We start from the raw sequence: 21,070 nt of genomic DNA, 5'->3' as shown, positions 1-21,070 counted from the left end.
TCAGGTCTTGGGAATTGCTGACAGTTGTAAAGCTGACAGCTATAGAATGAGGGTGTCTCCCCTTTTTTGTCCTTGGACAGGATGGAAAGCAGCTCTTAAAAGATTGCAATGTTCTGCTTTCAGGGTAACTTTCACCAAGCTGATATGAAGTTGCTCATAAAGGCTTTCCTGGTAGTAGGAACATAGCCAGTTTTAGCTGTAGCTGAAACTTCTGGAGGCTTGTTAGAGACAAAATAGGTACCACAAAGAAATTTTTGTAATACTTCTTGTATCTTTATTTATAATACAGAATTTAATGGAGACAATGACTAAGAAAACTGATCAACAGTCTTCAGTAGCAGAGCTTCAAGAAAAAATTGGTATCTTTCTCCCTTTTTTCATATATATAAATGGTTTGGCTTCTTTGGATTGTTACCTTTTCTTTCTTTGCATAATTGTTCTGTATTTTTGCAAGTTGAGGAAGATGGAGAAGTAGATATTAATGCATCTTCCTACAGTATTCCTTCCATTGGGGATTTAAAATGTTAGCAGTTTTAAGTTGGATATGATTTGATACTTTTTAAGGCTTTTTCTTCCTCTGTACATCTGTCTATAAACAGTGTAGTGGATTTAATCTTTATTTTTTAAATGTGAGAAGGTTATCAGTAAGAATTCCTGAGGCTACGAGAAGGAAAGAGAAGCAACACTGCCAAAACTACTGTTGCTTTATTGGAGTTATCCCAACACATTAATAGGAAAATGCTTCTGCGTTGTTAAATTTATGTAGAAGTAGACAGCAATATAACTTTTAATTGTGATGGGAGCTTCTGAAGCAGGGAAAGATTGTCCAGTGAAAGATTGTCCCTAAGCTTTCTGTGTGTCTGGACGTTTTAGCTTCAAATTAAGTGTTTAATTGAATGAAACACTTGAACATCTCCCCCTGCTTTATATTTTGTTTGGTTTTACAGTCCTGCTGATGTTTGTGTTCTAATTGAATTTAGTTTAATTTCACTTCTTAGGAAGAAATGGAAAGGTGTAATTTTTAATTTTCTTATGTATTTATCTTAGGGATGCTTGAAAAAGAATCTGCTGAAAAAGGAGAGAAGCTAAACAAAATTAAAGTGGTTGCTGTCAAAGCAAAGAAAGAATTAGATGCCAGCCGAAAAGAGGTACTCTGACTTTTTCCTGATAAGAGGAAGATTCTGCATGGAGGGCTTTGTTATAATGACACACTCTTCTTTTTAATAAGACGCAGACTCTGAAGGAACAGTTGGAGTTGGTTCAATCAGAAAAAGATCAATTGTCTGCTTCAATGAAAGATGTAATCCAAGGAGCTGAAAGCTATAAGGTAAGAATAATGCTGCATTCACAAAAGACAGTAAACTATCGGAAAATCCTTTGAGTTTGAAGCCTACACTGGAGATACATTGCTGTTTACTTGCGCACTATGTTTGGTGAAAGAAATTGTGTCAGTGCACTTGAATACCAGAATCAAGAAATGCAAGGTTCTCTTAAAGGGAACTGTGCAGCTGCTGTCAGAAGACAGAGACACTTCCTTTCTACTGGAATGAATCTACTTTTGAATCTAGCACCATATGTACCAAGCAATGTGTTACTAGGCAAAACAAATCCCCATGAATTCTGCAACGTACATAAAATTGAAGATCAGTTTGAAAATCCTTAAATGATGAAGACAAACTTGTAATTTCCTGGGAGAAAGTCTTATTGGAACACATCTCTGGGCACATGAGGCAGAAGCAGGTGACGAGTCAGCATCACTTCCCCAAGAGAAAGCTGTTCCCTGTAATTCTTAGGAGGAGAAGCTGAGGAAGCTGAGGTGGTGTAGTCTGGAGAAAAGCAGGCTCAGGGGAGGCTTTATTGCTCTCTACAACCACCTGAAAGAAGGGTATAGTCAGGTGAGGATCAGTCTTTTCTCTCAAGGAACAAGATAGGACAGAGGGAAATGGCCTTAAGTTCCACCAGGGGAGGTTTTGATTGGATATTAAAAACAATTCCTTTATGAGAAGGGTGCTCAAGCATTAGAACAGGGAAGCAATGGAATCACCATCCCTGGTGGTATTTAAAGTATAATAAGTAAACACAGCAAGTGCTTCATATACAAGTATACAAAGTAAACATGGTACTTAAGGACTTGTTTTAGTGGTGGATTTGGCAGTGCTGGGTTTACAGTTGGATTCAATGATCTTAAAGGTCATTTCTCATCTAAATGATTCTGTGACATCATTGAGGGTATTGTGTCCAGTCTTGTCCCTTCTTCTCCCCCCAAATGCAAGAAAGACATTGATAACTTGAAGTGACTTCAGTGGAGGAATGAGCAGGATGGTCAAGGGTCTGGAATAAGTGATGAGAAGTTGCTCAGCCTGGACAAAATTTCAAAGGAACCTAATAGGAGTCTTCCAATACCTACAAAGACATTATGAAGGCAGGAGAGTCAGGTTATTAATGGTGGTGCAAGATAAGAGTCCTCAATTGAAAGGAGAGATTTCAACTGGATACATGGGTAAACATTTTATACTATGAGAATGGCCAAGCTTTGGAATAGGTTGCCCAGTGGAGTAGCTATCTCCATTTTTGGAGGCAGGTCCCTGGAAAGACGAGATTGGACAAAGCTCTGAGCAAGCAACCTGGTCTCATCTCACTGCTGACCCTACTTTAAGCAGGAGCTTCATGTGATACCTGCTGAGCTGTCTTCCAGTCTGTATTATTCTAGAATGTCATGAACTGAAAGGGGTTTCTCGCAGAGCCTGTAATGGAATGATAACTTTAATTTCATTCTGATATTTCTGATGTTGCAGTAAGACAACTTATAATGAAATTCTCAGAGGTAGAGAATGTGCTTATGCAATACATGTTATAAAAAAACTATGGCTTTGTGTTTGTATGTGTTAAGAATCTTTTGATTGAATATGACAAGCAAGGAGAAGAGCTGGATTCTGAAAAAGGCAGAGCAAATAATCTTGAACGTCAGATAGATGACCTCACAAGACAGCTACAGGTGTCATCCGAGCAGGTCAGTTCTGGATGTGGGTCTGATCTATTGATAATTACCATAAAAATTAATTCTGCCTATTGGGTGTAAGTTTTAATTATGTGATTGTTACTATAGTTTCATAACCTAAGTGTGTTTCGAATAATGACTTGAAATTCAGAGTGGTTTGTTTGTTCTTTTTCAACATCAGTATCTTACCTGGGCAGTGAAAAAGATAAATATATCTAGAATGTCTGGCTTTGTCAATACAAAGTGTTTAATTTATCCCGGGTCAACTCAGAGAAAAGAGCAGATTATCTCTGGCTTGATTTTGGACCTACGGCTCTGCTACAAGTGTCGAACTTGTACTGTTTCTCTGACTGCACACTTACACTTTTCAGTGCAGTAACCTTTAACTGAGACATTTTTCTTCTATTTTTTCAACAAAATGTGGCTTTGGGGTTTTTTTAATTTTTTGTTCAATCAACAGACTGTTTAAATATACTAAGTAAATTATGGATTTTGTGTTTTTCACAAGAATGAGACTTTAAGATGCATTGTAGAGTACTACAGTGGCATTCAGAGGAGTCTAAGATGGTAATTAAGGGGCAGTGAGACATATTTTTGCAAAGCTAGCTGCAATAGGTTTGGTATTTTGGATTTAAACTCCCAGGCCCCATATACCGGATCCACCTAGGCCACTGTTTCCTTATAAACAAAAGCCAGTAGTCAAGGGCATAGGAAGAGATAAGAAATAATAGTATATATTCTGCTGATTGTGCAGGCATTACATTTTTCAAGTTTGTTATAAAGAATTTGTAAATAAAACACCATTTAAGTAGTTGACATCTTTCACTTATACTTCATTCTTAATAGGCAAAATAAAGAATAGTATACATCATTAAAGGTGTCAAAATTTAATCTGTTAAAGTCTTTGCAAAAGTATGCCTGTTGCAGTACAGTTCTTACTATGTACTGGTGGAAAACTTCGTCGTTCAGTCAAAACTTGCAGTTCAGTGTTTTTTAGGAGTTAATAGTATGATCATTTGTTTATAAATACAGCAGGTGTATTTGAAGTGTGGCAATAAGTATTGAAATACTGTACTGTTGCAAGGAGAAGGTAATAATGCAGAAAGCATAAATTTTGGGGTATTTTTTCACATTTCTTTTGATTCTTGCCATTTTACAGAAAGCTGGAAAAATTAACTTAAAATAACCAAAATGTGCTAATGGCTTTAATTTCACCTGTTTATTAATCTGGTTTAAAAGAATTAAGCTGGACAATACTCATCTGTAAGAGTGTTGTTTGTAAGGGATTTGAATAAAAATCAGTGTTGGATATTTTTTTTTTAAATACAGAAAATATTTTCTCTGATAACATTGCATATAAGTTCAGCTTATGTTTTTATCATTCCACTGTGCTAATTTCAGCATGATCAGTTACGCTCTGCTAATGAAGATCTCCTGGCTCGTGTTGAAACACTGCAAAATAATGCCAAGCTGCTGGAAACTCAGATACTGGAGATACAAAGAGCCAAAGCAAAGGCTGACAAAGAACTAGAAGCTGAAAAGCTTCTGAGAGAACAGAAAACAAAGGTAGTACTTCACAGAGACAGCAAATGGGCTGAAGCATTACTTTCACTGGATGTGGTTTCTGTTAGACCTTTGTAAACTGTGTTTTTGTAGATCAGGTTCCACACTTTCCCTCCGTGTTACTTGACTTTTTTGAACACTTGGTCTGTTAATTGAAAGAACTTTGCAAGGCTGTCAGTTCAGGTTGGGGGTATACATACAGAATGTGAAAACCACTTCATATTACTGTTATTTTTCTCTGGTTCACTGTGATTTCCTAAAAAAGGAATCAACTATCTTTGTACAACACAAGTGTGTGTGTGTGTGTGTGTGTGTGTGTCTAAGTGTAGGAAGATGCTGACATCTGTTTTGAAATTGCACTGTATTGATAACTGCTTAAATTTCAGGAGCATAGTGGTGCTCTCCGAGAAATGGAGGAGCTTCAGATGCAACTTCAGAAGGAAAAGAAACATCTGCAGAAAACTATGCAAGAACTAGAGCTGGCCAGAAAGGTAGAGTTGCTGTCCATGTTAGTGCTCAGTGGACTACCCAAAATTTTGGCCCATCTGGCTGTGTTGAATTTTTGTTTCCCTTTCTGTTGTGAGGATTTTAAAGCCAGAGCTTTGCAAAAGGGAGAATGTGAGGGCTTTTGCCCCTGGCTGTGTGCTTGGAGAGCTGAAATGTACTTTTGGGATTTGTTTTGCTTTTACTTTTTGTTTGTTTGTTTAGCTTGGGTGTGATGGTTATGTGGCCCTTCATGAGTAGAAATAGGAATAGAATCCAGATGTCTGGAGTACATTTATAGTGCACTGTTACAAAATTGCCTTGGTTGTAAGGACTGAAGATGACAGAAATTAATACATACAAAATGCCTACTGATAAAACTAGCAATGGGTTTTTCAAACCGTTTGGTTCTCATTTGAAAACAGATTATTTTTCTGAGGCTATGTAAACCCAATAGATGGTTGGCCTTTGTGGATATGGACAGAGACAAAATCTTTGTCTGATGGGCAATATAGTTTTGTACAGAATTACAAAAATCTTAGCAGCCTTAACAAAGCTTTAACTTCGTTTTGTGTACCTTGTAGGATGCTCAGAAGAGTACACTGATGGATATGGAAATAGCTGATTATGAAAAGCTAGTAAAAGAACTTAATCAGAAGATTACTGATAAAGACAGCAGAATAGAAGATCTTGAGCAAGAAACAGGGATTCAGAAACAGAAACAGGAAACCCTACAGGAAGAAATAAGTGAGTAAACTATAAGCAGCAAAAGTTGCAATGGTATACTTAGCAGTGATAAAAAATACAATTCAGAAACAACTTTTTAAGTTAACAAGGGAGGGTATGCTTTGCAGGGAATACTAAACAGTTGCATTAGGAAAGCAATTTTGTCTTAGAGGAACCTTTACTAGATTCTCAATCACTTAATCCAGTGTTCATCACTTAAAAGCCAATTTGCCTGCCTGACATACTGTGTTTCTTACCTGATTAAGTTATTCATAAGTTCTAAATATTGGTGACTGACAAGGGCTTCATTCTGATGTACACTCATAAAACTTTACTGATTACCGTGTGACTAAAAATTCAATTTCTTCCTGTGCTCAACTAAATCTTAAAAACATTTCACTTACAAGATCTTTGTGATAACCTAGGAAAAGAATACTAAAGTTACTGTAAGCTACTTATTTGCAGTTCTTAAGGAATCCATTAGAATTTGTTTAAATATTTTCCAGCATTTTTAAGGAAATAAGAGGGGACGTTTCCTTTGCATATAATTGTTATTTTCTGCATTAGAGTCACTTCAGTCAACTATGCAACAGGATGAGGAAAGAAATGCCAAGATAAAACAACTCCTGGTGAAAACCAAAAAAGAACTAGCTGATTCAAAACAAGCAGTAAGTCCATATGCTAATGACTGTGTATTCTCTTTTTAAACTAGATTTTAAAAAAACAGCTGGTAGCTAAATTTTTAAGTTCCTGAGGGTTGGAGGTTTTTTTTAATATCCAGGTAATTTTGTCTTGCAGGAAAGTGACCATCTAATGTTGCAGGCATCACTGAAAGGGGAACTGGAAGCCAGTCAACAGCAAGTGGAAGCCTATAAGGCAAGAAACTTCACTTTTTTATTAGTACAAGTCTTCTCATTTAAGTAGTAAGGGTGTGATTTGTACTGGGCACATGGAATATAGGCTGAAGAATAAAGAGGTGCTATTTTTACCTCTAGGTTACTGGTTCTTTTTCTTAAATGAGTTTTGTCTCTTTGCTGCTTTTACCATATATTTTTTTTCTGTGATTTTCTGTAAGCAGTTTTACCCTGTCTTTTTCCTCTTTCCCTTTCCACCAAAGGGACTATGGAGTTTGAAACTTGCAAATGGAATGTATTTTTTAAAGATTCTTTAAAAATGGAAGTTGCTCAGCTTAAAAACAGAAGAGCGCAACATTGTCAGCAAAAATCTTAAATGTTGTCAGTCTGTATACAGAATGGAAATAGATTGGAATGTTATGAAAGAAGCAGGGAAGGGAGAGGGGTTGGCTTTCTTAAATGCTGCCACCCCAGCATTGTAATTTTATCTTCAATTCTCTTTTAAAACAACATCACTTTTTAAAAATTAATACATGGTATTCCATGTCTATTTTTTTCTTCTACTTCTATTGGATTTTAATTTTGTATTCACCTGTTCCATGCAGGAATTATTATAATAAGAGTCCTAGGTTCTCATTGGCATGTTCCCTTGGAGAAGTAAGAAAATTTTTTGTGATAGTGAAGTTTTCAACTGACTTTTTCAGATTCAAGTGGCTGTACTGACATCAGAAAAGCATAAAGTTCAGGAACAACTGCGAACATCTTCAGAGCAGCACCAGCGTACGATGAGTGCTTGCCAGCAAAAAATTGCAGCCCTGCAAGAAGAGTGCAGAGCAGCCCAGGTATTCCAGTGGAGGAAGTAATCTTAAAGGCTTAAGAAGGGAGATTACTTGCACTCTTTGCTTCTTCAAAAATATTTTGTGGATTTTTCACTCTTCTCTTTTTGTATGTCAGGAGTAACAAGTTACCCCAGTAACTGAGTGGTGGTATAAAGGACAAGCCTATCCTGGTTGTTGTGTGTCACTTGGAGTGATACATCTGGAGTTGCATACTTCTGTTTCCGTTAGGGAAAAACTTGTAATGGGGAGCCAGTTTTTATTTAAGATGATCAGTAAGTATACAGTCAGGGAATAGAAAAGTCTTTAAAGAAAAGGGCACAAATTAAAAAAAGGAATATAACTTCCTTCATATAAGACAAATTAACACAGATACCACTTCAAAGGAAAAAAGCTGTGAAAAATATATTTCCAAGCACCTTTTAATATGCTAAATATGAGCATCTTAATTGGCAGCTGAACTACATGGAAAACTGACACTGTTGCTGAAGTTTATTATTATTTCTGGGATTTTTTTGCTCATATAACACTGTTTGGTGGTCCTGGAATTCAGTGTCTGCATTGAAGACAAACAGATTCAAAGTATAGTAGGACTGTTATGTTCAAACCACCTTTATGGAGATTACTTCACTACTCTCCACTGTTGTATGGTAGGTGTGCATCCTACAAGTAAGCAGCAGCTGAATGCAGCCTCTCAAAAAGACTTCTACATTTTAAAGAGCTGAAGTGAAATGGACAAACTTTGTGATTGCTGCTGCAGGAGGTTTGCCTTAGTTGTGCTGGTACACATGGGTCATGGTTTTAGAAATTTATTCATCATACCTGGTGCTTACAGTACCTGTCTGTGATGGCTTGCTTTGTGATGTTGTGAAATCAGCAAGGTTGTAGATCTTTCATATGGCATGACTTGAACTTGTGGAAGATTAGCTTTCCTATTTAGATGCCCTACATATGGAAAATAGATATTATTACAAAGTTATTAGCAAAGGAAAATTTCCTCTAAAGGAAATGTGGACACCAAAGCAGATAGCAGAAAACAGAAGTCATGCTGACATTTAAGGCTGTGTACCTGAGGAGTTACAAATATTCACACAGTTTGGCAGGAAGAAGAGCAAAGGATTAATTTAAAGAAAATGGCTGTAAATGTACAGACATAGAAAATCTGGACCAGTGGCTAATCAGAGTCAGTTCTGTAGAATTTCAGTCACCAGTTCAGCTGAAGGGAAAGTTTCTGAAATCCTCCTCTTGGAGATGAGAGCATTTTAGTTACCTGTAAATGGGATTGAGTAATGAATCCATGAGCTTGTCCCAAGATCCAAGAAAGAAAACCTGTGTCAGTGTTTGTTTTTTTTGTAGAGGAATCTGTAACATGAGTACTGGAAGGATGGCAATAATCTTTGCCATATAGTGTACAGTCAAGGATGTAGTTACTATGATGTGAGGCAATTTTCTATATGTCCACAGAAACTCAGGCAACAGCTGACTTTAGAAGAAAAGACAGACCAAGCATCTTTAGTCAACTAGAATATTTTATCTTGTGCTGTGCAATACCATTGCGAGACTAACTTAACTCCCCAGAATTATGCATAACTTTATTGCACGTTAGAGTGCTGGAGAGAAACAGAATTATAGTAGTATTGGAGAGAAACAGAATTTTACCTCTTTTTGTATTTTCTGTCAAGTTTGCCTTCATTTAAAGCTGTTCATAGAACCCCTGGCTTGTGAATCTCTCAGCTGAATGTAGTTTTTGAATTTTCAAGTATTCTTTCTTTTCTTTAATACCAGTATGTTGAAAATCAGTGTCTCATGTTCCACATTATACGATACTCAGTTAAAATCTAAAGAAACATTATCTGTTACAGTGGTCACTGTTTTAATTATCTATTTTAAAGAAGGAAGTGCAGCAGGTGGTTTTAATTTTTTTTGGTGCAAGATGCATTTTATTATAGAGAAATAAGGGAGCAATAGTCAGTAGTATAATTTACACATTTGTTTTCTGTGTGATAGGCTGAACAAGCATCTGTTACATCTGAATTTGAGAGCTACAAAGTCCGTGTTCATAATGTTCTAAAACAGCAGAAGAATAAATCTGCTGCTCGGACAGAATCTGAAGGGGCCAAACAAGAAAGGTAAAACTAACATTTTTACTTGATCTGTAATCTGACTGTGGCACTGCCTAGCTGAACAGAAGAAATATCAGCTTCTACTGTCATGTTGCTGTATTCATTTCTAGTAGCTGGATTTGTCTTTTAAACCATTATTTTTGTGTAGATTACCTATTGTTACAGTCAGAAGGAGAAGTAAGGTCTTGGGAAGTTTTTTATGACTCTCATGAGCAGAGATTAGCCAGCACATTCTTTATAGACTTGACATGGCGTTTTCTTTGATGTGAAGTAGCCAAGTGCCATTTGCAACTAAGAGGAAAAGAGCAGATTGGTTCAGTTCAGCTGAGCTCACTTTGAACTTTTTCAGGAGTGAGTGGTTTAGTGTAGGTAAAGCTCTGGATGCCAATTCAGTCATCATTTCCAGTAGATTTATAAAATCCTGTATGTTGTATCATGGGAGGAAAGACTTGGAAGAAAAGAGTTACACTACCAAAAGTTCCCTGAAAATCCTTTGAGTACACTCATAAGCCAGGTGAGTTTAGATTCGCTTCAGAAAATGTCTCAACTCACTGCAAAAGTAAATTAGTTTCTGTAAGTTATTTTTATAAGTCATTGGTGGCTGCCCTTGGTGATGGACTGGGCGTTTCTGTGTCAAACGTCAGGATTCGTTTCTGACCCAGACCTTCAGTCAGTACCGGCAATTGCAGACAAAAATCCACCAGAGGGCGACTTGTGCCTTCTTAGAGGACTTGGGTTTAGGCCTGGTTTGGCGTTTTTGAAACATTCTTGCTTTTGAAGCAACCAAACCATAAGAGTTGCATTTCTTTGTCTCTCCTTTTTGCAGAATTTGAAGAAGTTCTGGTATTGTTAATTTTTTTGTGAGAGAGAACCATCGTGGAAATAAATTGGATAAGTAATAAACAGATGACAAATGGTTCCAAAGAAATTATTTACAAGTCTCAGCTCTAAGGATGAGTGAGATACACAGTTCATGAGATAATGGAGGTGGCTGTGTATGTAAACACAGAAATCAGTAAAAAAAGAATGTGTGTGATTTAAGATTTTTTTTCTTCCTGCTATTTCTGATTTTGAATTATTGCTGACCAACAGAGTTTATCTGTTATGGACTTGATGCTGCTTTCTAGTAATTTGCTCAAAATCTACTCCAGTCACTTGGCCCCTGCATTTGGTCTTACTGAACTGATATGCATTTACTAAACAACTAAACTCACCACTTTTAAGAAGAATTTCTTTCTCCCATCCAAATCCTATATATTATTTTTCTTCTGTCTTGTCTCTCCTTGAAGTACAAAGTGCTGTCAGTCATGCTTCCTACCCCAATAGTTTCATTCCCAGTAGTTCACATTGGGATGTGGCAAACCTATTTGTATCTATGTTGAAAGAGGATCTGATTGTTTCTGCTGTAGCCACATTCTAAGATTATTTTGGTCTTAGTGCTGTGTTGATTTATTAATAAATATGCAAATTGGATCAGCTATCCAAAATATTGTGGATATCGTATAGGTTCTGAAATAATGTAATTATTTTAAATAATAATATTATGTATTCCTTTTTCTTCCATGTATAGGGAACAGTTGGAAATGGTGATAGATCAACTTAAAGTTAAGTTGCAAGATGCTCAGCATAATTCACAGATGAATGCCTCTGAACTCCAGACATTGCAGTCGGAACATGACACCCTGCTGGAAAGACACAATAAGATGCTGCAAGAGACTGTTGCAAAAGAAGCAGAACTCCGTGAAAAGTATGGTCTCCTGGTGAATAGATAGGAATATTCTTTTTGTTTGAATTTTAAGATCTTAGCATGTATAAGCCTATAATTATACTTCACAAAGAAAGAGCATGTTGAGAAAGTTAAAGGAATTTTCAAAAGGATTGTTTGCTATTTTTCACAAGCCATCAGAAGTTTCTACAATGACTGTGAAATAGTAGCTGATCAAGGAATTTGAGATTTCTGCAAGCTTTCTATCTCTTAACTATCAAATCTAAAACTCAACATTTTTTAAGCACATTGACTCTTTCTGAGTTTAATGCCCAGCACCACATTTGTGTTGTACTGCTCTACTAAATTTTATGGATGTTTCCTATTAAAAAAACTAAGTTTTATGCAAAGCAAACAAGTTTACTGACAAAATATGCAGTTCTTGTCCACCAAGTGCCTTTCTTGCAGAAAGAACTATATTTTAAGTTTGTGCTTGCCGCAGGCTTAATTTGCTGTTTCTTTCAAAATGAAAATAATCTGTTTAATCTGTATCACTTCTTGTAAAATCACATGAATACCTAATACCTAAGCTCCTCAAAAAGAGTCTATCATTGTTTTTTCTTCTCCATTTTGGGTACAAAGAAGTTCACATGAAGTATTAATTAGAAATTACAGATTGATATTAGGAACTATTGACTTCTTGTCATTGTCTTTGTACAGTTTTATCTGTTCCTCATAGCTACATAATGAATCAGTGTAGTCTGTCAAATTATGTTCTGCATTTTTCTGGAAACAATCCATTTCACAGTAGGTTCCCTTTACACCTAAACACTGGTCTTTTCTACACTGGCTCTGTTTAAGTCTGTATGCTTATAAAGGTAAGTCCTGGGCTTAGTTTTTCCATAAATGCATTTGTTTAATTGCTTGTGACTTTATTTATTTATCCAAAGATGTCTGAATTTTTTGTTCTAAAATAAAAGTTGAGAGTAGCACTATAGCACAGTGCATTCATATAATAAGTAATGTGTAACTTTTTCAGTCTCAGATTTTCCCTGAAAAAAGAAGACTTTAAATGAAAATAAGTTGCACACATAGTCATTCTAAGATAATCATACACATGAAAATTGAAGACAGCCTCAAACTGTAAAAATTTTGAAATATAAAACTTACAACGTTTTGCTGTTTGTGTCTTACTGTTTGTGCATGCACTGTTTTCAGGCTCTGCGCAATACAGTCTGAGAACATGGTCATCAAAACAGAGCACGCCCAGGCGTTGAGTCAGCTGACAGCCCAGAATGAAGCTCTCCGGAACAACTTCAGAGATCAGGTCAGGAATCTGCAAGAAGAGCACAGAAAGACAGTAGAAACACTTCAGCAGCAACTCTCCAGAGTAGAAACTCAGCTCTTCCAACTCAAGAGTGAACCAAGCACTAGAGGTAACTTCCAGGCTTGAGTACCAAGTTTTCATGGGCTGGTTACGGATTAGTGTACCTCAGTGTGAAGCTAAAACATGCTTATAGTGTTTGATTCTGTAAAATCACCAGCAACTGTTTCTGAAAAATCTGCAGCATGCTGTATCAGCCCACAGATACCAAGTCAGGAATGCATCTTTGTTACTATTTACTGTCACTTCAGAATCCTAAAGTCCTTGAATACATCCGGAGGAGGACAACAAAGGTGGTGGAAGGGCTGGAAGGACTGTCCTGTGAGGAACAGCTGAGGACTCTGAGTTGGTCTAGTTTGGAGGAAAGCAGGCTGAGGGCAACCTCATCGCTGTCTAACAGATTCCTGAGTGGGGCAAGTAAGGAGGGAGGTGCTGAGCTCTTCCTCTCTTCAAGGACAGGACATGTAGGATTGGTTCAGAGCTGCCATGGGGAGGTTCAGACTGGACATTAGGATGCATTTTCTTTCTGAGAGGGTGGTGATACTCTGGAACAGGCTTCCCGTTGAAGTGATTGATGCCCCAAACCTGTCAGTGTTTTAAGAAGCATTTTAACAATGCCTTTGATAATGTTTTAACTTATGATCAGCCTTGAAGTGGTCAGACAGTTGGACTAGATACTTGTACCTACAAGGTCACTTCCAACTGGATCTGTTCTGTTCTAGAATCTGCATCACTGATACCTATTCTGCAGTATTTGCATTGTCAGACAGATGGAGGGAAATTACTTTGTAAATATTTGGTGTTCTTCTTATCAGGTTGTCTCAGGTTTTGGAGCATGCCAGACATCTGCCTTAAGTATAAAGTGTAAAGCTAGAGAAAAGTGTATTGGAAGCTGTTTTAAGAACGTTTGTTATTTGTATACATGCAATTTATCATACTTGCTATTCGATCCTTCTTTCAATTTAAGACTTTACTGTCTTCAATCTCAAATGTTATTTTCGTATCTGTAAAGTTACTAATCAGGATATAGCTGGACATTTGCCAAGCAACAATAACAGTTTAAGAAGTTGCTCTGTTATTACTGAAGTAGAAGGGTCATGCACACAGCAGTAAAACGGAAGAATTTACACCTCCCACAGGACTGGTTGAAGCAAAAGTGAATGCAGTTTTGCATTAAAGGTGTTTGTTACTCTTACCATAGCTAAAACACATCTTCAGGGAGATGTGCATGAGGGTTTCATAATCACTGAAATAAAAATTGCCAGTCAAGTTTGGGTTTAGAACCAGACTTTGACTGGAATGGCCACTTGGAGGTGAAAGGCTGTATTTATTTTACTATTATAAATGTTATGTGCATATCTGGCTTTTTCTTTTTGCTTCACCTTCCTCTGCATTTTGAGGACTATTTTATGTACCACTCTCAATCCAAGACAGTCACACGTAGGAAATAGCCCTCCCAATTTCATTCTGATATGAACATCAGTAAGTATCTTTCAGGTCCAGCTGTTTCAAATCCAGCAATGAAGAGTTTGAGAGAACGGCGGAACACTGACCTTCCTGTCCTCGATGTGCACACTGTCGCTAGGGAAGAGGGAGAAGGTATGGAAACAACAGACACGGAGTCTGTGTCCTCAGCCAGCACCTATGTTCAATCCTTGGAGCAACTTCTGAACTCATCAGAAGCAAAGCCTGGTAGGTAGAATGTGGCTTTCAGAAGTGCTTGCCTACATAGGTTGCAGAAGTTCATGCCCTCAAAATATTTTAGAGCATTGTGTTTTCATGCTTTTAGGTGCAAGACACAAGCATAGTCAAGTGCCACTGAGTTTACACTGTCCTGAACTTTTGTAGGAGTTTTGTCATTGAGTAAGAACTAACAGTAGGACATTCCTACAAGTTTTAGTGATTTAAAGGTGTCATATTTCTGAGCTTTTAAAGGGAAAGACTGGGTGAACAAGTCAGTGAATAGTTAGAGAAATTTTTGTATTCTGGATGAGTCTCTAATAGGGATAATCAAGTGCTGATTTAACCCTGAAAGGATAAAATTTCTGTTCATCATAATGAGGCTTATTAGAACAGTACTTGATTCATAGGGTTTTTTCTAGGAAAGTAAAACCCAGCATGAAAGAATGTTTTGGAAGTCCCCAAAAACCAGAAAAATACATGGTAGCATATAATCCAGTTTTAGAAGTCTACTGAACACTACATGGATAGCTATTGAAAACCTCAATTTATGGGTAGGAAACAAGGAGTAAGTTAAAACCAAGTATCTTGAGGTACTCTAGAACTGCCAGCCCCCTTCTAATCCATAAACAAAAATAGATCAGAAAATAAGCATGCAGCAGCATTGATGCCTGTTAAGTCCACACTCTGACTTTGCATTAATTCTGTTCATAAGAAACTAATGAATGATTAAGACATTAACCAAGTCCTGATGCTAAGTTAGTATGAAGTAGGTGTAAGTGCTTCTTCCTTTTCTTAGTTCTCTTTTCCAATTAATTGCAGAACCATCTCAGTGGCAAGCAGATCTCACCAAGGATGAACTGATTCAGAAACTAAACACAACAACTAAGAGTGCTGATCACTTGAATGAATTACTTCGTGAATCAGAAGCAACCAATGCAATCCTAATGGAACAAATAAAGGTTAGCAGACACACAAGAGATGTGAGAACAGCTCTAATTTCCATGGTCTGTTTCTTAGACCAAATGTTTTTCAGAAAATCCCTGTCTATAAAATTTTGGTGATGTAAAACTTAGTTTGGGAGGGGGTTTTATTCCACAGGTCTTCCAGGGTCTGCTTCAGTTTTTGGGGTTTTTTTCACTACAGTTTGTAGTTGGGTAGGCATGGTGGGGAGAGGGGACAGGAGTGTGGAGTAAAAGCTTCTACAAAAAAAAGCCTCAGGAGTTTGGAAGTTTAATGTTTAGTAAAGGGTCCATACTATTTTCACTTAGATAAAAGCAGTAAGTACCAAGGGAAGCACTGTCGGGTTTCTCTTTCTGTAACCCATTTTAGCTCTCGTAAGTTAAAAGAAGACACATGAACTCATGTATGAGTGAGCTTTCTGAAGACATTTCTAAATGTACTAAGCTTTCTCTTCAAAAATGCTTTTAAATGAATGTCATCAGATTTCCGAATTATTTAACTGTTCAACTGTTACTACTCTTTTATCACTGATATTGTATCTCTGTACTGCACAAATTTTATCAAAAAAGGTTATTTTCAGTCAATAATAAATTCTTACAACATTATTACATATTTTATTTTCACTGGATTTTCATCCTGTATATGTTGCTAAACACCCATTATTCTTTTTGAAGCAAGCTGTGCAATTAATTTTTTAGCTCTTCAAAAGACCTTTGTTCAATTACTCATTAAATGAAGCAAGCAGTATTTTATTTTTTTTTTCTTCTAATCTGCAGCTTCTTAAGAATGAAATAAGAAGACTGGAAAGAAATCAAGAGAGAGAAAAGTCTGTGGCTAACCTAGAATACTTGAAGAATGTTCTATTGCAGTTCATATTTCTGAAATCAGGAAGCGAGAAGGAACGGCTGCTCCCAGTGATAGACACCATGTTGCAGCTCAGCCCTGAAGAGAAAGGGAAGTTGGTTGCAATTGCCCAAGGTACATGGTGTTCAAAATATTGTCACAAAGAGGAAAATTGGAAAAGGGATAGTTCTGTGCTCTCTGTTGTCTAGACCTTTGAGAAAAAACAAAACTTAGTATCATAATGTCAGTGAACTAGTCATAAAACCATTTTCTCTGTTGGGAAGTTACTATTCAGTTTTCAGTAAACAGAACAAATACCATTAAATTGATATAAAACATAACTTTTTCCAAAACATTCACATTTTACGAAGATAATGGTAAGTTGAAAAATGTAATGTGTTCAGGTTTTGAATAGAGTTATTTTTTTTTTTTTTTTTTTTGTCAAAATTGAGGTTTATATAATTTAATTATTTTCTTTGCAGGTGTTCTAAACAGATAACTAAAGTGGTCTTCTCAAGGCAGTACTACAAATCTAATATTAGTTTCAATATAAAACATTTAAAGATACGCTCTTTGTTGAAGAAATAAAGGAACTAGGGAAGGATGTAAAAAGAGTTAGGTATTTGCAAGAAATTAACACAGGATTTCTGTGTGCAATAATGTTTTGTTTCTGCTTCAAATTCTCTGAGCATTTGTTCCCTTAAAATGCTTTTTAAGGTATTGTTTGTCATTTCTCAGTGACAGTAACTGTAGCTTCTGGTACTTCATTAGCACCTTACCTATACTTTATCTTAGAATTAATATAAACAGTAAGCAACACATGTACATGTGAGAACTTAAAACTTGTGAACAAAATCACATTAGAAAGGGAAGGGTTCAAGTACTCCATTCCATGATAGGCTGTGCATTTGGAAAAATAAGATATAAGTCAAGTTCATAGCATGTTGATGTTGTTCTGGCCCTCTAATGAAGACTGATTGGATTTTTCTGGAGAATGGTGATAAATTACCTTTTTCAGACATTCTTAAGTACCCAAAGTAAAGTGGACTTGGTGGTACAATCCATATCTATGTCAACCCAAGAGTGAGTTCTTTTTTCAGCAAGCTTGAGGACAGCATTTGAAAAAGGATAAAGGCAAGGAGTGGGGCAAGGTCATGTATCCAAATGGTGCAATGTCTAACACAATAAGTGTCTAACATAATAAAAAGTATGTTTCTCTTCCTCCTTCAGGTGAAGAAGAGAGTACCTCACGGCCTTCTGGGTGGGCTTCATACCTCCACAGCTGGTCAGGACTTCGATAAAACAGTGGAAACACTCAATCTTTAAAAACATTCCAAAAACAACTGCAAACCAGAGAAATCTTACTGTAGATCTGTTGGTGTTGTAGTGTTGAACTACAGGGTTTTATTTCTGTGTGTTATTTTCAGCTTTTTAGGCTCTACTGAGAAAGAAGCCTGCAGTAGCTCTGAAACATGGTCCTATGTTATGCTCTGGCAGCAGTGAACTATTTTTCTTGTAAATGTTAAAGCTGATAGTAAGAACTATGAGAAGTGACAAATTAATTGCAAATAGCTTGGAAACAGAATATGTCACCCTGTGATAGCTCTTTTGATATCAGTTTAAAAGTTTGACCTGATATATTAACTGGAATAACTAGAGTTTAGATTTAAAGCATTTAAAAGTGTTTACAGTTGCTTTCACATATCACTGTCAGCTAGCTAATCTATATGCTTAGTGTTATTCTCTACACATTTAAGAAATTTAAAATAATTTCCTCTCTTGTGATGGCTACAAAATATAAGACAATTAAGAAACAGAAAGGGCATTTTCTGCTTTAAAGTTGTAGTCTTTCCTAAATTATTTTGCTTTTGCAGAACATGAAGGCAACAGTTCACAAAATGTAGAGGGTGCAAAAAATCTGTATGAAATACAGTGCTTGTCACAGCTGGTACTGTAGTTGAGATTTATGGCATCTATGGAAGCCGTAGGATAGTACTGCAAGACTCAGAGGTCCTAAATGAGCTAAAGCTTTGTGAAAAAGGACTGAAACTAGGGCTTTTTAATCTGAGGTTGGAAGTTCGTGGAAAAGACCAGGAAGAAACGTTCCATTACTGTAATGATGTCTGTAATTGGATGACAAGGCTACTCATACTGACTTAGTCATAGTGAAGACACTAAAGAAAGAATCTGAGCCCACAGGTCAGACTCCTAACATTAACTTCTGAGAGAAAATAATGAAGCTTTTGTCAATAGATGCACCTTTTAAATGTTCTAATGATTGAAAATCTTATTCTCTCACTTACCTGTATGTGTGCACATTGTTTGCACAGAGCTTTTGCACAGATGAGATGATCTCTGTTCCAGGTTACTCAACAGAAGTTGTTTTTTCCAAGAAAAATAAATTTCTACCATCTCTGCTTCTGTTAGCAGCACAGCACCTTTTTTTTACCTTCAGTTGTCTTCTCCCCTTTACAGTCCATAATGCCTTTCACCATCTTAATTTATTTGTAAGGTTTTAAAAAGCATGCATATGTGTTTGAATCCTGCTTATGTTTAAATCAGAGTATTTTTCTTTTTCGCCCATATTTTTATGTTCTCTGTGTTGTTTTACAGACAGTCTTTCCCTGGTACACATACAAATACTAAATAGGGTTCTTCCTTTCCTATCTACCTGAGTTTAGGCTCTGAGGAAATGACACTTGTTCCTTTAATATTGCCTTATTTCAGGCTGAGATTAATCTGAACATATGAACGGCAGAATGGCAACATGTTTAGAATAAACTGTTCAGTAAGTTTGCTTTTGTTTAATTTCTTGCTTGTTGTATATATTTCGGTACACAATCAACAAAGCAAACAGGCTTTATTTAGGTATTTTAATTCCTTTCCACTGTCTTAGGCACTTCTTTCTATTTTCTTCCCCTCCAATATGTATTTTAACTGGAACTTTTTTGGTTTGTGCTACTGGGGACAACATTCTCTGTGGACTTTCAGAACATAGAACTGATCAACAGCAGTGTGAGGGATGAGTCTTCCGGGTGTAGGTAGCAGACAGGAGGCTGTGTTTAGGCTTTCTTGGATTTGCCTTTGGAATGATACACCTTATCTTCAGCATTTGTGATTTGGACCAGATCTGGAATGTTGGATTCAAACTCCTTATTCAGTTGGATTTGGTTAATGTCACTCAAAAGAATGCCAAAGCACAGCAACAGGAGAGCTTTGAAATATGTATAAAAATAAGTGCTAGTCATCCTCCTGCTGTGATTTTTAACAATGGAAGCACATGAGTAGAAGGGTATGGCTTTGTCTCACTCAGTTCACACTCCGTTGCAACTGACTTGATTTAGTCTTTGCCATTGCTAAAGAGGTGTGATGAGTTCCTCTTAAAATGCACATATTTCAGAACTGTAAATTATTTAACATTGTAAGCTGTGAATAAAGGTATGCAAGTAACATATCACCGGCTGTATGAAATACCAGTTGCTTATTGACTTCTTTCAAGTCTGAGTTGCATGCTCACTGTTTTTAGTAAAACTTGAGTACCGTACTTATGAATGTAGTGAACAACTTGCATTAATATATATTTTTTTTACAATGAAATAGTGAGATCTTAATTAATGTAAAAATATTTTAATAACTGTTAAACTGTTTTCTGTTGCTAAGATTGCCAGAACTTACCTATGTGGCAATAAACTGACTGTAAGCAAATATATCAAAGTTTAACAGACAATTGAGTACATGGCATAGAAGAATGTGAACTGGAAACAAGATTATTTTGCATAGAGAACTTTTTATATGTCATATATTTGCATTTGTAATGTGCAGCATTGGAGCTGTGATTTGCTTTCAAAAAGCAATTTAAAGTTTTAACTAGTACTGCTGCTGCTTGATATACTGTGGTGTCTTTTTTGGAAGAGCATTGTGCTGACTTTGGTTTCTGGTTCATTTTGTTTTCTTTACAGTGCCACATTTATTAGAATGTTTCACAGAAAATGTCACCCTTGCCCAAAATGTTTATAAGCTTAGGACCAGTCTTTATCTTTTAACAAGTCTGCCTTTGGCCCAAGCATAAGGAGAACATAATAATAATAACAATAATAGTAATAATAATGATTCTGCTGTCACTATGCAGACTGTATATTAATTAAAAAACAGAAATGGGAGTGATTCAACGTTCCCGAACCTGCATGTGCACTGTGGTTGAATTTTTAGCTACCTAATGCTGACTTAGAAACAGGTTATGTCTTTCATTTTCCCTTTACCCAGAAGGGAGATTCATCTGTGCAAGCAAATAGTGCTCCAGCTGAAAGACAAGGAGATCAGAGCTTGTCAGACTGTTGTATAGATGTGGCCAGTTAAATCTGGGGTTCAGGATGGCCAAAGGGAACCATGTTAGAAATTATACACAGGAGAGTAAAAGTTGCTTTTTTTCTTCCATGACCCTCCTTGTCCAAAGTATAATTGTGAGAATACAGGGTTAGATTATTTTCTAAATTTAAATCCTCCTTCATCAATCTCCCTTCATCCTTTTGCTATGATAAGAGATGATATATCATGAAATTGTGGAGGAATGCCTAAAAACTCTCCTTAGTTTGTACTAAGTGACTTTGAAGGCATCTTAAACATACATGCTTCATTTGACTTTGCCTTTGCTTCTCCCAGTGCACCAATACTTCCTAAACTACTTGCTAGTTCTACTATTGTTGGTACTGTGAAAATACGTCTCTTTCAAGCCTTGCAAATAGCAGTCACCACTCAAAAGCTGAGAAACCAAATGTATGAAGAGATAAAAAATATATTTGTTGTAGTAATTTCAGAATTGCTAGTCTGGATAGATAAGTATTTTATTTGGAAATAATGTCTTTGATGGCCTTTTCTTGTGGCCATCACTTCAATAAAAGTCACCTTAACTCAA

The 21,070-nt window shown here is 36.5% G+C and overlaps 1 protein-coding gene across 1 annotated transcript in view; it reads left to right on the top strand.

The window, feature by feature from the left end:
- The window catches only part of GCC2 (GRIP and coiled-coil domain containing 2), a 30,773-nt gene extending 9,703 nt beyond the window's left edge, over positions 1-21,070 (top strand). Inside the window, exons 7-23 of the mRNA XM_014250591.2 lie at positions 290-359; positions 1,048-1,148; positions 1,229-1,327; positions 2,891-3,010; positions 4,400-4,564; positions 4,948-5,052; positions 5,629-5,791; positions 6,338-6,438; positions 6,569-6,646; positions 7,329-7,466; positions 9,468-9,589; positions 11,154-11,330; positions 12,507-12,724; positions 14,170-14,364; positions 15,175-15,314; positions 16,092-16,293; positions 17,389-21,070. Coding sequence (XP_014106066.2) covers positions 290-359; positions 1,048-1,148; positions 1,229-1,327; positions 2,891-3,010; positions 4,400-4,564; positions 4,948-5,052; positions 5,629-5,791; positions 6,338-6,438; positions 6,569-6,646; positions 7,329-7,466; positions 9,468-9,589; positions 11,154-11,330; positions 12,507-12,724; positions 14,170-14,364; positions 15,175-15,314; positions 16,092-16,293; positions 17,389-17,459 — 2,265 coding nt within the window. The 3' untranslated portion in view covers positions 17,460-21,070. The remainder of the gene's footprint in view (positions 1-289; positions 360-1,047; positions 1,149-1,228; positions 1,328-2,890; positions 3,011-4,399; positions 4,565-4,947; positions 5,053-5,628; positions 5,792-6,337; positions 6,439-6,568; positions 6,647-7,328; positions 7,467-9,467; positions 9,590-11,153; positions 11,331-12,506; positions 12,725-14,169; positions 14,365-15,174; positions 15,315-16,091; positions 16,294-17,388) is intronic.

This window comes from Pseudopodoces humilis, chromosome 2 (genome assembly GCF_049639895.1).
Source record: "Pseudopodoces humilis isolate 2021_Gansu_Grassland_sample_001 chromosome 2, ASM4963989v1, whole genome shotgun sequence".
NCBI classification, from domain to species: domain Eukaryota; kingdom Metazoa; phylum Chordata; class Aves; order Passeriformes; family Paridae; genus Pseudopodoces; species Pseudopodoces humilis.
Note: the sequence above shows the minus strand (reverse complement) of the source record. Positions and strands in the feature narration are given on the sequence as shown.